Below are 17,004 nucleotides of genomic sequence, written 5' to 3'. Positions count from 1 at the left end.
TATGAAATTAGAACAAGGAGATATGACGATGCGTCAATATGATGCAAAGTTTACAGAGTTGGCACGATTTGCGACATTTCTCATACCGGATGAGCTTCGTAAAGGGCAGAAGTTTGTTGAAGGACTGAAACCTTTTATCCGTACTCGACTGGCGCCATTTCTTATTAAAACGTATACAGAAAAGGACTTTGATGAGCATTGGAAGAACCGCAAGCCGAGGAAGAACATGAGAAGTGGAGCCAGGACCACGCCCCATTCATCTCTCACACAACATGAAGCAACTAAGTGGCAGAAGATGATGCCAACATCAGTACCCAGTCATGCCACTATGCAACTTTCAACGTAATTCACTAGGACTTACCATACAAGGACCCAAGTACCACCTCAGGCAGAAATCACCCAGGACCAAAACCTTTAGAAATTAAGTTAATATTAGCAAGTGTTAAACTAGAGTACTTGTGAAATTAGTACTAATCACTTTAAATATGATCTGCAAGACCCAAACCGTGCAGTATCATTGATACTACACTACGTTAAAATCTAGAATCTATCCTTAAACCCGGTTGCTCTCGGGAGCACATCGAAACTCCGTATCGGACCTGGACCACACGTTGAAAGTCCGATAACCGCAAAACTATACAGTTATGACGGCATTACTGGACTTGACAATTCCCTCGAAAATTAAGTCTTAATTGTGTCTATAAATACACAACTTGAGCCCGGAGCAAAGCATCTGAGAAACGTGAATATCTTTAGAAATGAAATCCGAATTTAAGCAATATGAGTCGTGTCGCTTGCGGGCCAAATATAAGGATTCAGACCGTCAAAATCTGACCCAAATACACCCTCGGATCAGGAAAAATGTCTCATACATGGCCATGTACTACTGTGGCCCTGATCGAGTGACCGTGACCTTAACTGAAATTGGTCCGCCACGGCCGATCTGCAAACCCGATCGGAAAAAAACTCAGACCGACCTAGATCCATGGTTAGGGAGCTTAAGTCCGACCGCACGTGAAAGAGGGGCCACCAGAAGTGCTACCTGAAACAAACGCCCTTTGGATATAACCTAAGTATACCTTGGCCCTGTGGTCATTTCCATCAATCCTGGACTTATATAAGGACCTTAAACCCTCACTCTCTCACCTCATACGAATTTGAGAAACCTTAGGGGAGAGAGGAGAGAAAAAGAAGGAAAAAGAAAGAAAATGAGAGTGAGAGTTGGAGATTCTTCCTAGGATTCGATCCCGCTATTTCACGTACTTAACCACCATTCCTATATCGCTATACAGGCGATTCCGATTCCATACTTAAGTAAGAAAATCTAATCTTAACCTATTTTAGGGTTTAGATAGTGTAAGTTATGAAATAGCTAACCTAATTCATGTTATAGGTTGTCAATCCGCCGTTGACAAAGGCTAAGTGTCTAAAACGAATCCATTACCCGTTTTCCGGTCTAAGGTGCGGACTATAAACGTATAGGTTATGATTTTCAAGGCTTTCAATGTCAGTTAATGATTTATAACTGACGTGGGTGCTATTTCACATGCAAAATGAGTCTTCTGTTTCGCTTTACAATCATATATGAATTATGTTGAATATAGTGTATTCTTGTGTTTATTGAAATGTCTGAATGAATATGGAATTATGATTAATACCTGTTATGATGGATGTTTGGTAATACATGATCATTGTATGTGTTACAACTCCTATGTGAAAGGATTTGCTATAATATACATTTTAAGTAAATTAATCTATGTACGTTGGAATATGTAGTCTTAGTGTTTGTAGAGATGTCTGAATGATCAGGCATGTAGTAATTGTACTTTACATGGGTGTTGAGATAAGATTCTCAACTACCTTAATGATGTGTATGATTTCCTCCATGTTGTCTGTTTTACTTAGGGACTGCGTATGTTTGAATTTATGTTTAAGTTAAAATCCATCAAATGCTCACATGCTTGTATGATTGGAATTGTTGATCCAGTACTGTTCTGATTAGCTTGTATGATTATCTGTTATAATTGAATATGTTTGGGACTATGGAATAGTCCAGGCAATCGGTAACAGGCATCGAATAAGTGGCTGAGGTTGTTTTCGCCACATAGGACATGATCGATGAATCCGAGTCGTACTTGGGATGTCGGCAGTGGTCAGGCCACACAGAGTGCTTACGCACTTCATGTCGATCAACTCAACGTGTGCTCGTACTAGTCGAGCTCGTCAAGTAACCCAATTCATCCGATGTATGTTCACCATGTATGGACGCTACTGCTTGAATCTAAGGTACCAAACTCACCAGCGAAAACCCCTTTAACCTTGGTACCTTGATCCACTAAGACTCATGAGCCGGGCATGGTGGTATGGGACACCGTGGTTGAGCTGTCGGCCTATGTTGGGGTAACGAGCCTCCCCGTAGTGTCCAGTGAACAACATAGCCTCGTGAGCAAAATACGGTGGTATGGGACAACGTATTCGAGTTGCCTACACCGATAAGGTGACGAGCCCTTTGTAGTGACCTCCAGTCGCTAAGATGCGTAGAGGCGACGAGCATTTCTGAGAACAAGAGTACAAACTAGGCTTTCGATAAGGTGACAAGCCCTTTGCGGCGACCTAAAACCATAACATCGTATGAGATTTACTAGATTGACAACCCTATAATGGATCACCGTTTGGGAATTGATATAAGGGAGGTTCCTTAGCTTCCCAATCTGCTATATGAAAAGGACTAATAAGAACTTGGTAATCACGCTCATGCACCGCCTTACGTGTGCGGTTTGGAGTTGAGTAGAGAGCACGAGGAAGTGATTGATATGCGCGTCCGTTAGATGAAGATCGCAGAGGAAGTGCAGGCGAGGGTATGCATCATTTATACATACCATTCTTGCATTAATCGGAGTATCTAGGGATGTTTGATTGTATTGTTTTATCATTATTGCTTGGTGAATTGAGAACATGTTAACCTTTGCTTTATTGTTCCACCGAGTTAATCACTCACTCTCACGTTACGAGACGATGATGTTTTAAACACCAACTAGACTCTGTTTTAGTTGCAGATGGAGACCCCGATGAGGCAGAGGTGGACTTCGCAGACGATGAGGATGTTTTCTCATATATGCAATATTTAGGTGGGTTTACATAGACCGTTCGAATCGACGGGGCTTCGAGGTTATACTTATAGTGGACTATTACATTTTTGACATTTTGCATTTTGAAACAATACATGCAATTATTGACTGGCAATGCATACATATTTTGGGGACTTATATTGATTTGTAAAGTTATACATATTTGAGTCGGTCTTCCGCTTGCGTATTACAACCGTCCCTGGATTATGTTTTGTTGATTTGGCTTAATCTTATTCATATTTTATGCACTAATACAAACAACATTTAATCATCATTAAATATGTTGCATAAGTGATGCGTTAGAACTCGGGAGTTGGACTTCTACTCGACTTCAATGCAATTCACTAGGACTTGCCATACCTGTGAAAAGGTGGGTCATCCTGCCCGTCATTGTCTTCTACCACCTCGTCATCAATATCCAGGGAATCAAGGACCGCCATGATCGTTTTACAGGCCGCTTCTTCATTATGCACCATGTATATCATATCAACGACCTCCGCCGTCCCCTCAGATGATTCAGTCAACTGCGAACCAACACAACCTTATCCTCGGAGGCCTGTACAGCTACATCCATGATACCAACAGCCTGGACCCCCTCAAGCTTATCCAAGACCACCTTAATAATCGCAACAATAGGTCAAGCCTCCCCAATATTAACAACTGAGGCCAAAAAGTCAGGCGCCCCGACCTCAAGCTCAAGGATGTGTTTATGCTCTATCTTCATTCACAAATGATCCAGCCCAACTTCAGGAGTATGAGGATCCAAATCGAAGCTATGATGATCCAACGCCACCTCAAGATGATGCTGCACAGATGTATGAGACTATTACTTCTACTTATTAGGATCCAACACAACCTGCAGATATCACTCCTCAACATGGTGCTGAAGCTACTAATGATGTGGTGGAAGGTACTATCTTGGCTTACACCTCTCTTGCCAGAGCATTATTCGATTCAGGAGCTACACATTCATTTATATCTTATTTCTTCGTATGCTCACTTGGTATATCACCTGTACGATTAGATAAGAAAATTATCGTAGCAACCCCTCTCGGTAAGTCCATGAATTTAGAGCAAATATGTGAAGAATGCCCCATCATAATTGAAAATGAAATACTACCAGCAAATCTCATAATTATGCCTATGAGGGAATATGATGTCATCTTAGGAATGGATTGGTTGTCCCAGTATCGTGCCAAGATAGATTGTTTCAGGAAGACGATTACGTTGAACATAGAAGGACGATCTCCACTGAAATTCTGTGGGACACGAAGAAGGAATGCGCCGATTGGTTTGTCGGCTATTGTGGGAATCGAGCAATCAGAAGAAGGGATTGAACAAATACCCGTGGTTAGGGAGTTTTCAGAAGTTTTTCAGGACATTCCAAGGTTACCTCCAAAGAGAGATGTGGACTTCGGTATCGATCTAATGCCCGGAACTGCACCTATCTCTAGAGCACCTTACCGCATGGCTCCGGTAGAATTAAAAGAATTAAAGGATCAGATCCAACAGTTGCTAGATCAGGGTTTCATTAGAGCCAGCACGTCGCCATGGGGAGCACCGGTCTTATTTGTAAGGAAGAAGGATGGAACTATGAGATTATGTATCGATTATCGTCAGTTGAATAAAGTAACAATCAAGAACAAATATCATTTTCCTAGGATTGATGATTTATTTGACCAGCTTAAGGGAGCAAGGTTCTTTTCTAAAATAGATTTGAGGTCAGGTTACCATCAGTTGAGAATAAAGGACGAAGACGTGCACAAGACGCCTTTTAGGACTCGTTACGGGCACTATGAGTTCTTGGTAATGCCATTTGGATTGACAAATGCTCCAGCGGTATTTATGGATCTTATGAATCAAGTATTCAAACGTTATTTAGATCGATTCGTTATTGTATTCATCGATGATATTCTTATATACTCCAAGACTCATGAGGAGCATGAGGAACATCTTAGGACCGCTCTACAAACGTTAAAGGAAAATTAATTGTATGCCAAGTTGTTGAAATATGACTTCTTGAAGCATGAAGTAAAATTCTTGAGGCATGTGGTGTCAGAGAAAGAGATATCTGTGGACCTACCTAAAATTGAAGCAATATTAGAATGGGAGCAGCCCTCGAATGTGTCAAAAGTGCGAAATTTTCTTGGTCTTACTAGTTACTATCGAAGATTTATAGAAGGATTCTTTAATATATCAAGACCCCTAACTAATCTAACTAAGAAGAATGCGAACTTTAAGTGGGATTAAGATTGTGAGCAGGCATTTACCGAACTGAAGAAGCGGTTGACATCTGCCCCAGTTCTGACATTACCGACTGAAGGAGAAAGATTCGTCATTTTTATCGATGCGTCATATCAAGGATTAGGATGTGTTCTTATGCAAGGAGGAAAAGCTATCGCATTCGCATCACAACAGTTACAGACTCACGAGCGAAATTACTCGACGCATGATCTGGAGTTAGTAGCAGTGGTTTTTGCTTTGAAAATTTGGAGGCACTACCTATATGGGGAACAATTCGACTTATATTCAGACCATAAGAGTTTAAAGTATTTCTTTAATCAGAATGAATTGAATATGCATTAGAGAAGATGGATGAAATTTTTGAAAGACTACCATTTCGATATTTCATATCACCCAAGAAAAGTAAATGTTGTAGCCAATGCCCTAAGCAGAAAGACATGAAGACTTGTGGCCAGCCTAATGATCAAAGAGTGGGAGATGCTAAATGTTATCAAAAATTTCGATCTGCAACTCCAGCTTGAAGAACCTCAGGCGCATCTAAGTAACCTAGCAGCACAACTTGCCCTAGTGTGTAATAATTTTTTTTTTAATTTCTTAAGTTGAATAGCTAAATTAAGCTTTTTTAAAAAAAAAATCTTTAGAATTGAGATTAGATCATGATAAACTGTTCTGTTATATTCGGCGTATTCTAGAAACTCAAAAGGAAGACGTTTGGTTACAAGAAAAATGAGCAGAAGGAATAGGGAAGAAGAATGTAGAATGACGAATTGGCGTTGATGAAGGGATTAGGTTTTGTGGAAGGCTATGTGTTCCAAACGAACCTGATTTGAAGCAAGAGATTTTGGACGAGGCTCATAGATCAAGATTCACTATCCATCCAGGGGAGACTAAAATGTACCACAATGTTAAGCATTAATACTGGTGGAACAACATGAAGCGAAAAATCGCTAAGTACGTATCTAAATGTGCAACGTGTCAACAAGTGAAGACAGACCATCGAAGACCACCAGGACTCTTGCAACCATTACCGGTCCCTAAGTGGAAATGGGAGTATATATCCATGGATTTCATAGTTGGATTTTCAAAGACAAGTCGACACCATGACACTGTATGGGTGATCGTGGATAGGTTAACCACATTCACACACTTCATTCCGATAAAAATTTTTGCATCTGTAGTGGAGTTGAGTAAAATTTATATTAAAGAGATCATCCGACTTCATGGTACTCTAATATCCATTGTCTCCGACTGAGATCCCAGGTTTAAATCACGGTTTTGGGCAAGTCTATAGGAAGCTTTATGAACTACTCTCGATTGTAGCACAACATTTCACCCTCAGACTGATGGACAAACAGAAAGGACGAATCAGATTTTAGAAGATATGTTACGCAGCTGCATTCTCGACTTCAAGGACAATTAGGACGATGATCTGCTGCTGGTGGAATTTGCATATAATAATAGCTACCAAGCCAGCATTGGTATGGCACCATGTGAAGCTTTATACGAAAGACCCTACAGATCACCAAGCTACTGGACCGAAGTAGGAGAAAGGACATTGTTGGGACCAGAACTTATTCAAGAGACCTCCAAGAAGATTGACATCATTCGGGAACGTATGCGCGCCGCCCAGAGTCGCCAAAAGAGCTATGCAGATAATCGACACAGAGACTTAGAGTTTTGTGTGGGAGATCATGTGTTCATAAAAATTTTTCCAATGAAATGAGTTATGCGTTTTAGAAAGAAAGGGAAGCTCGCGCCACGTTTTATCAGACCCTTCGAGATCTTACAAAGAGTAAGACTTGTAGCATACAAGCTGGCACTACCGCCTCAGTTATCCAATATCCATAATGTATTTCACGTCTCCATGCTTCGAAAGTACAAACCGGATGATTCTCATGTCATCGAATGGGAGCCACTAGAGATTCAAGAAAATGTCACATATGAAAAACAACCTGTGCACATTCTCGATCGTAAGGAGCAAGTACTTCAGACGAAGGTTATACCACTCGTGAAGGTACAGTGGAGTCATCACAGAGAGGAAGAAGCATCGTGGGAGCAAGAACAAGAAATTCGAGAAAAGTATCCTAACCTCCTTTAGGTATATAAATTTCGAGGACGAAATTTTATTAAGGTGGGTAAAATATAATACTCAATTTCTTTTAACAGTGGGTTCCATTGTTGTCGTTGGTGTGGCCCACCTGAGCTGTGGATGACTCTCATTTTTGGGCACATGCCCTAACTTTGATGGGCAAAACTAATGAACGGCATTGATTTATCACATCATTTTGTGGGGTTCACTCTTAAAAAAATAAAAAAAAACAAAGCAAGTGACGCGCGTCACAAAAACCAACCCTCTCCTCCACGACTCCCTCTCTTCCCCACTTCTCTGCGGGACGGTTGCGGATGTGAACCCATCCACCATGCATGATATCATCATGGTGGGACCCACTAATCAATCTAAACTGTCCAATGAACTCCCAACCCACTAAACTCACCTGACATTATTTTTATACCCCATTTCTCATGCTACCTATAAAAAACCATAGAGAAAATCACAAAAAAAAAAGATTTTGAGAAGAAAAGAGATATCAGGAGTAGGGAGAGTATCCGTGAGGGTTCAACATCGAGTTCATGACTCGCTGACTCAATCCCCAATGATGCGTTGTCGGTTTTTCCAGTATCCCTCGCAACTATTTTAGGAGAGAGAGATCCTGAGTGAAGGTAACGTATATCGAGCCATTCCACCAAGTTGACTGAATCTGCCGAGTACGGGCTAACCTGAAGATCCTTCTATAACATCTGATTTTTATGGAGATGGACGCATTTATATGAAGTTCTACTTCCCAAGTCGGGTCGAGTTCAGAGTTGGTCAATCCAAGTTAGTACACATAGAAATCAGCATCTCTTCAGATTATTTTCCTCCCATCACACTATTTTTCTATAGCAGGTAGGGGTCATTCCCTATTGAAAATTTTATAAGTAATTGTCTTATATAATCTAGACATTGAGATATTCTTTATTTGACTGAATCAATGTAAATATTATTATTATTATTATTATTATTTTAATATTATTTAGTGGTGATAATGAATATTCATTATGTGAACATACACATTATATTTGTCATAATTCCTTGTAAGTTAGATGCATTTTATGTGAACTATTTTTTTAATGCAATGATTATTATGGGTGCTCTGCCCAGGGTCATTCCCGAAATGATCAGCACGACACAAGTGCTCTGCCCAGGGTCATTCCCAAAAGGATTGGCACGGGTGCTCTGCCTTGGGTGATTTCCTAAAAGGATCAATACACACAGGTGCACTACCCTGGGCTTTTGTCCCTAAAAGGTTATATCGGTGCTCTGCCGAGGGTCATACTCTGAAAGGATCAACACCGGTGCTCTGCCATGGGTCATCCCCTAAAAGGATCAGCACACATGAGTGTTTTGTCCACTCCAAATCTTAGTATTTTTTAGAAAAGCTATGGTAAAAATTTATTCATTTCATATTCATGAATGTCAAATTATTAACTATGATTTTACATCCAATGTTTGCCTTATTTTGATTAATATGTCGAGGTTAAATTTGGTAATACTTGTGAGACTTTCAACTCGAGATTGATGTGATCCTATTGAGTTGTCAACTAATTATGTTTTAACCGTTTCAGGTTATGAATATTTTGAAGATGCAGGGTACTACTATTAGTAGTGGAGCATGGAATGTGGTTGGATGCACGTGGCATGTCATTCTACATAGGATAAATTTTATTTTATTTTAGAACTCTGAATGTAGTAATGTTTGACTTGATTTTCTTACTTCAAGTTAAGTTAAATAATTATGCATCGATGTAATAACAGATTATGTAATTAGTTATCTTAGTTTGTATTTGGATTTTAAAGCTTTGGGATATGGTGGGAAAAAAATGAAATGCATATGAAATTGACATACTTTATCTTTTTATTTTTATTTTTTAATATATGTCACGGGTCTGGAATTTGGGTCCTGGACACCCTATTCGGGTACCCAAATTTTGGGGCATGACACAAATACCAATTTTTCCTTAATTTTTATGTTGCTGACGAGGTGTTTTATAAAAATACTTGTAAAACCACTGCGTTATTTTACATGCAGTGAGATTTTGAAAGTGCAATCCATGTGTTTGTGAAAATGCTCTATGGACAAGTTGGATTTCTAACAAACAGTGTGGTGGACCCACCTAGAATCCTTGTGCAGAAACTTCCTGGCTTTCGCAGGAAATCCTCATCCGATGGAAACAGAAACGGATTGGCTCCTACCACCAGCCTCGTGGCTAGTGGTCAGTGCTCTGTGGGCCCTACCATGACGTATGTGTTTCATCCATGCCGTTCATACATTTTTACAGATCATTTTATGAATTGATCCCAAAAATTAGAGGGATGTAAATCTCAAGTGGACCACACCACAGGAAAACAATAGTGATTGGATATCTACCATTAAAATCCTCCTAAGGCACAAAGTACTGTTTATTTGACATCTAATTTGTTGATTTGGTCATACAGACCTAGATGAAGGGAATAAACAAAAATCAGCTTGATCCAAAACTTCTATAGCCCCCAAAAAGTTTTTAATGGTCGACACTCATTCAACACTTTCCTATAATGTGGTCCACTTCAGATTGGGATATACCTCATTTTTCGTCTCATACCATAAAATGATCTAGAAAAGTAAATGGACAGCATGGATGAAACACATAAATCATAGTGGGCCCACAGAGCACCGACCATCAGCCATTGGCTGGTGGAGGGGGAGTAGCCAATCCATTTCCGATGGAAACCGGTTTAAAAACCTTGGAAACAAGTCCTCTTAACTGTAAGAAACTACAGGGAAAATCTAACGGCTAGTTTTCAAGAACCGTGCCAAAATGACTTGCACCATGTGTGAAAGAACGAGATCCATGCCGTCCATCACGTGTGCTGCCCCTGTTTCACCCGGAAAACCAAAAGGCAGATCAGTCCAAAACCAAAGTAGGACAAATCATAACAAAGAGTTGAAATGGGACGGTAACCGTTAATTGTGTGTGGCTCCCACCATTGTTTATTTAAGCCATCCAATCCATTCTTATGACTCTTTTCACAGATACAAAGGTCAAATTTCTAAAGATCAAGGTAATATGAAGCTCAAGTGGTGAGGCCCACCTGAATTTTGGATCAGTATAATTTTGAAGGTCAATATCTAACGAGGGGTGGCACACCTGATCAACGCGTTGGATCTAATAAACATAAAATCCTCCATCCACGTCAGCAGCGAAACGCAAACCATTTCAATTCCGGGACTTCCCAAAACCGTATCATATATGGCGAAACGAAATCGGATTGCGTAATCTCATCGTACTGAGTAAACTCAGTTGGGCCCACCGTGAAATTATGTGGTTTATCCACGCCGTCCATCCGTTTTTTCAACTCATTTAAGGGGTTGATCCAAAAATCTAAGCTTATCTAAAGCTCAAGTGAATCATACCAAAGGAAACAGGGTTAATAATGATTTCCACCGTTGAAGCCATGGTAGGCCCCACATTGATGTTTATTTGTCATCTAACCTGTTCATAAGATTAGAAAAAACATGGATGAAGGGAAAACACAAATATATGCTTGATCCAAGACTTATTTGGCCCTCAAGAAATTTTCAACAGTAGTTCATTTCACACTTTTTATATGGTGTGGTCCATTTAATCTTTGGATATGCTTTATTTTTTTTACCCAGGCACTAAAATTATCTAGGAAAATAGATGAAAGGAGTAGATAAATTATAAAACCTTAAATGGACCCCACAGAGTCTACTCACTACGCTTGGCGTGGATAAAATAGATACATCAAAGTCGATCCCAATCAGTCAGGTCACCAGAGGACGCGGATTCCCTGCGAAAGCCTTTCGCATGAAGCTCCTGCGCTTGAAACTTAGGTGGAGTCCACCCTGACTTTTTCAGAAATCCACTCCGTCCATACGTTTTGGGAACTCATTTTAGGAGATGAAACCAAAATTGAGGACCATAAAAGACTCAGGTGGGCCGTACTAAAGGAAAAGGTAGTTAGGGAAATTCTTACCGTTGAAACCTCCTAGGCTCGAAAGTGATGTTTAAATACCATCCATACTGTTAATAACGTCATTTTTACTGGGATGAACTGAAAACACAAATAATACCACGATTCAAAACTATTTTGGCCCCACAAATATTTCAACTGTAAACGTTCAATTATCACATTTTCAGCCCACTTAAGCATTGGATACGGTTCATTTTTGGCCTCATATGCTAAAATGAACTCAAAAAACGGATGAACGGAGAGGATTTCTCACAACTACGACAGTGGGCCCCACCTAGGTCCCAGCGCAGGAACTTCCTGCGAAAGGCTTTCGCCCGCGTCGAATTTTCAATCCGTTGGTTAATGACACGTGTCACACTCTAAACTACAAACTATATATTGACCGTCTAGACTTCATTCGCTACATAATCAGAAACTTTCTTTTCTCACCTATTTACTTATTAACTTTCCAAAAAGAATCTGGATTTTTCTAAAATCAAAATAAAAGGGAAGCCTCGTTCCATCCTCTCTCCAACAAAAACCCCCTGTGCTCAGTCTCTCTTTCATTCAATACCCCAGGAACACCCTCTCTCTCTCTCTCTCTCTCTCTCTCTCTCTCTCTCTCTCTCTCTCTCTCTCAGAATTCAGCAAAGAATGGAAGCCGACTGGAGTAATCTGTTGATGTTAGCAGAGGTGGCAGCTTCTGCTTCCCCTCTTCTCCCCACATTCACTATCATCCCATCTAACAACAAGAAGAAGAGGAAGACGAATGACCACAGAAACAAGAGCAACAAGAAGAAGCCGACTCCCCGCAACACGTCTTACCAGAACCTCTGCATTGCAAAACCATCTCCACCTGATTGGATCGAGACCCAATTCCAATTGAAAGCAACGAGTCTCATATGGGTCTGTGATAAACTTCTCAAACCCAGCGACACCAGACCTCGTCAAAACCGTCTCCTCCTTCCCACATCATTAATCAGCCACACCCTCCTTCCTGCACTTACACCCCACCAAACATCCAAGCTGATAACTGACGGTGGGATTGATGGTGTTACACTCGACCATAAGGGCCGACATTGGATCACGCGCTTCAACTACTGGAGATCATCTGGATGCTATACCTTGAATGGCAGTTGGACCGAGTTGGTTGATGCAAACGAGTTATGTGCTAATTTCCATACTGTCCGCGTTTGGGTTTTTTATTATGGGCCTCAAAATCAAGAACTGGGTTTTATTGTACACAACAAAGAGGATTGAAGAAAAAATTATCTTAAATCATCCATCAATTGTATATATACATTTTTTTAATCAATCATACATAGCAGTTTCTCTTTCCATTCTTTTATGTTATCATCAATGGTAGAGATTTTTCTGTAACTTTATATGGTTTCTGTTATCATAGATAAAGGAAGCTGGATTTTCAGAAACTACGTTACACGTCCGTTTTCCAAATAGGCCCACGGCTCACGTCCACATTGCTTCATGAAGTGGTTTTGACCTTCCAAGATTCTTGCATTGTTCATGATCACAGAGATGTCCGTTTTACAAATAGGGCCACTACTCACATCCGTTGACCCTTTTACTTTCTTTCTCACTTTTTCATAATGTGCGGTCTACTTGAGTTTTTTAGCTGTCCTGAATTTGGATTGATGACATAACATGAATAGAGTGGATTTCTCACAAGGTGATCCCACCTGTCTTTCTACCGCAGCAACTTCACATGGATGACCGTCCGCGGCCGTTTATCCTAGTTGAAACAGAAGCGGCTTATGATTGCATTCTCCATTTCTCACACTGCCGGTAGAGAGACTCTAAGACACCCACCATGATGTATGTGCCTTATCCACGCCATACATCTATTTTGGATCACTATTTTAGGATATTTTCCTAAAAATGAGTCAGATCCAAATCTCAGGTGGACCACACCACAGGAAAACAGTGGTGATTAAATGTTGACCATTAAAAACTTCTTGAGGCCATTCTAATGTTCATTTTCTATCCAACCTGTTGATTAGGTCAATGAAAACAAAAATACGAAGTTCATCCAAAATTTTCGTGGTCCCAAGGAGCTTTTAATGGTAGCAGATCAATCACCACTTTATCCTGTGCCGTGGTCCACCTAAGATTTGGATCTGCCTCATTTTTCGCTTATGCCCTTAAAAATGGATGGGCTACATAGATAAGATACATACATCATAGTGTGGCCCAAAGAGCACTCGCTATCGTTAGCCTCAACATGCAATCCGCGTCCGCGGACTGTGTTTATACCAGCGTGAACGGACTCTATCCAGTATCATGGTGGGTCCACGAGCACTCGATCAGCATGCAATCCGCGACCGCCGACTGTTTTACCAGCATGGATGGACTCTATCCAATGTCATGGCAGGGCCCACAGGCACTCGATGCTGGTAGCGTAGCATGCAATCCGCTTCCGCGGACTGTGTTCTACCAGCACGGACGGACTGGACGGACTCTACTCTATCCAGTATCATGGCGGGCCCACAGGCACTCGATGCTGGTAGCCTCAGCATGCAATCCGCGTCCGCGGACTGTGTTCTACCCTCATGGACGGACTCTATACAGGCAGGGCTTTGTAGGCCCACCATGATGTATGGATTTTATTCGGGAACGGATTGGCCCAGTGGCTGTGGTCGGTGCTCCGTGGGCCCCACCATGATGTATATGTTTCATCCATTCCGTTCATTCATTTTTACACATTATTTTAGTATAACAACAAATTGAGAGGGATATAAATCTCAGTTGGACCACACCACAGGAAAACAATAGTGATTGGATATTCACCATTAAAATCCTCTTAAGGCCCAATGTACTGTTTATTTGACATCCAATCTATTGATTAGGTCATACAGGACTAGATGAAAGGAAAAAAAAAAGATCAACTTGATCCAAAAATTTTATGGCCCCCAAAGGGTTTTAATGGTCGACGCCCATTCAACACTGTTTCCTATAATGTGGTCCACTCGAGATTTGGAGATACCTAATTTTTAGTTTATATCATAAAATGATCTGGAAAAATATATGGACGGCATGGATGAAACACATACATCATGTTGGGGACCACAGACCACCAACCACAGGCCATTGGCTGGTGGCAGGAGAGTAGCCAATCCGTTTCCGTTTTATTTGTACCGTCCATTTACTTTTTCAGGTCATCTTAGACTAATATCCTAGAAAATGAGGCAGATGGACCCTATTACAGAAAACTGCAGTGTTAATGACGCCAACCGTTGAAATCTTCCTAGGGGCCACCCCGATGCTTATTTGGCATCCGATCCGTTCATAAGGTCACACGGAACTCGAAAGGAAAAATACAAATACGAAGAACATCAAAACTTCCGCAGCTCTCAGGAAGTTTTCAACTGTGGGCTTTCAATCCATAGTTTTATGGCCCACTTATCTACGCTCATACCCTAAAATGATCTTGCAAATGGATGAACTGCGTGAATTAAACCCATACATCCCAGTGGCCCCACAGAGGCCCTACTTAGATGGAAGCGGATTGCATAGTGAGTTACTCTCCTGAGGTCCACCATGATTTATGTATTTTATCTGCTCTTCCCATCCGTTTTGCCAGATAATTTTAGGGCTTGAGCAAAAATTAAAGCATATAAAATTTTTAAATGGACCACTCCACATGAAAAAGTTGAATTTGGATCAAGGTTATATCTGTGTTTTCCGTTCATCCATGTCTGTAGGATCTTATGAACAGGCTGGATGAGAAATAAACATCACTGTGGGGCCTAGCAAGGTTTCAACAGTGGAAATCCTTATCCCCATTGTTTCGTGTGGTATGATCCACTTGATCCTTGGATATACTTCAATTTTGGGCTCAACCTCTTAAATTATATGAAAAAACGGATGGAAAGCGTGTATAGATCACATACATTCAAGGTGGGCCCAACTGACTTTACTCAGTACGATAGGAGTGTACCGGGTCTTATCGTACTGAGTAACTCAGTAGGCAATCCGATTTCTACTTAGACCGGAGGCTGGCTAATGACCCCAACACCATCCAGCTAGCTGCTGTCAAAGCTCCGTGGGCTCCACCATGATGTATGTGTTCCATTCAAGCCGTCCATCCATTTTTCCAGCTTATTTTAGTTGATGATCTTAAAAATGAGAAATATCCAAATCACAGGTGGACCACACCACCGTAAAACAGTTTTGATAGATAGTCCACTATTAAAAACTTCCGAGGACCCACTGTAATGTTTATTTACCATCCCCGTGTTCATAATGTCATACAGATATTGATAAGGGGAAAAAAAATGGATATGAGCTTGCTCCAAGACTCCTATGAACCCAAAAGGTTTTCGATTGTAAGTGTTTAATCTCCACTGTTGCCTTTGATATGGTCCACCTGAGAGTTGGATTTGCCTCATTTTAAGGCTCATGCCTTAAAACAAGTTTGCAAACTGCATAAACAACTGATAAAACACATGTCATGGTGGAGCTTACAAAGCTTTGATGCCAGCTTGCTTGAGCCTTGATCTGCCTCATTTTAGGGCCGTGCTTTAAAATAAGCTTGCAAACTTGATGAACCGTGTGGATAAAACACATATGTCATGGTGTAGCTTACAAAGCTTTGACACCAGCTCAGTTGCCGGTTTCGGGTAACTAGGCAAACCGCCTGCACTTGAACCCTATTCCGAATGGAATGGCTGGAGGTGGAGTTGCTAGTAAATGATGCTCTACAAAACATGATGCATGTGTTTTATCCAAGCTGTTCATCCTTTTTTCAGAACATTTTAGGGCTCAAATCTAAATATTAGGTAGACCGCACTATAGGAAAATAGATTATATATTCACCGGTAAAAAATAAATATCACGTTGCTCCAAAACTTTTGTGGCTCAAGAAGTTTTTAATGGTGACACGGCTTTCTGCAATGTTATCCACTTGAGATTTAGATGTACTTATTTTTGAGCTCATGCCATAAAATTATCTAAAAAAATGGATGGACAGCATGGATGAAGCACATACATCATGGTGGGTCCCACAGAGCACTAACCACCAGCCATTGGCTAGTGGCAGGGTCGTTGGCCAATACGCGTCAATTCCGAATCCGATGGAGTTTTGTGCACGGCCTTCATGTAAAAACGCGTTTGTTCATGGGCAGGAAGGTAGTACGACTGATGTACAAACTGCCGGTGGCGCTCGGCTAGCTCTAGTCATGCACAGGTAGAGCTGTACATGAACTCAGTTAGCTCGGTTAGCTCACTCGACTCAACTTGAAAAAGTTTGATTCGACTTGGTTCGAAATTGAGTTTGAGTCAAGTCGAGTTAATTTTTTTGAGCTCGAAAAAATTTTGAATCGAGTTCAAGCTTGCTCGAGCTCGACTCAACTCAGATCAAACCCAACTCAAATCGAATCAATTCGGTGACTCGGTTACTTTGATATAGTTGTTGCTCACCAAGTGTTTGATGAAATGACTCAATGAAGTGTGGCAGGTGGCAAGAAAGATACATATATGAAACAAATATCCTTTCTTTCTTAATTTTTACATAAAACAAATATTCTTTCTTTCTTAATTTTTATATTACTTACAAGGTGT

The 17,004-nt window shown here is 40.8% G+C and overlaps 1 protein-coding gene and 1 long non-coding RNA gene across 2 annotated transcripts; both read left to right on the top strand.

Annotated features, from left to right (window-relative positions):
• The first annotated feature begins 8,107 nt into the window (after nt 1–8,107).
• On the top strand, nt 8,108–9,269 carry LOC131237789 (uncharacterized). The gene is made up of 2 exons (XR_009167420.1): nt 8,108–8,319; nt 9,039–9,269. It is a non-coding gene; the product is annotated as an uncharacterized LOC131237789 (long non-coding RNA).
• Nucleotides 9,270–12,081: 2,812 nt separating this feature from the next.
• LOC131228104 (uncharacterized) lies at nt 12,082–12,687 on the top strand. The gene has a single exon (XM_058223939.1). It carries the CDS (start codon nt 12,082–12,084, stop codon nt 12,685–12,687), a length of 606 nt encoding a protein of 201 aa, XP_058079922.1.
• Nucleotides 12,688–17,004: the final 4,317 nt, after the last annotated feature.

This window comes from Magnolia sinica, chromosome 2, assembly GCF_029962835.1.
Source record: "Magnolia sinica isolate HGM2019 chromosome 2, MsV1, whole genome shotgun sequence".
NCBI classification, from domain to species: Eukaryota; Viridiplantae; Streptophyta; class Magnoliopsida; order Magnoliales; family Magnoliaceae; genus Magnolia; species Magnolia sinica.
Note: the sequence above shows the minus strand (reverse complement) of the source record. Positions and strands in the feature narration are given on the sequence as shown.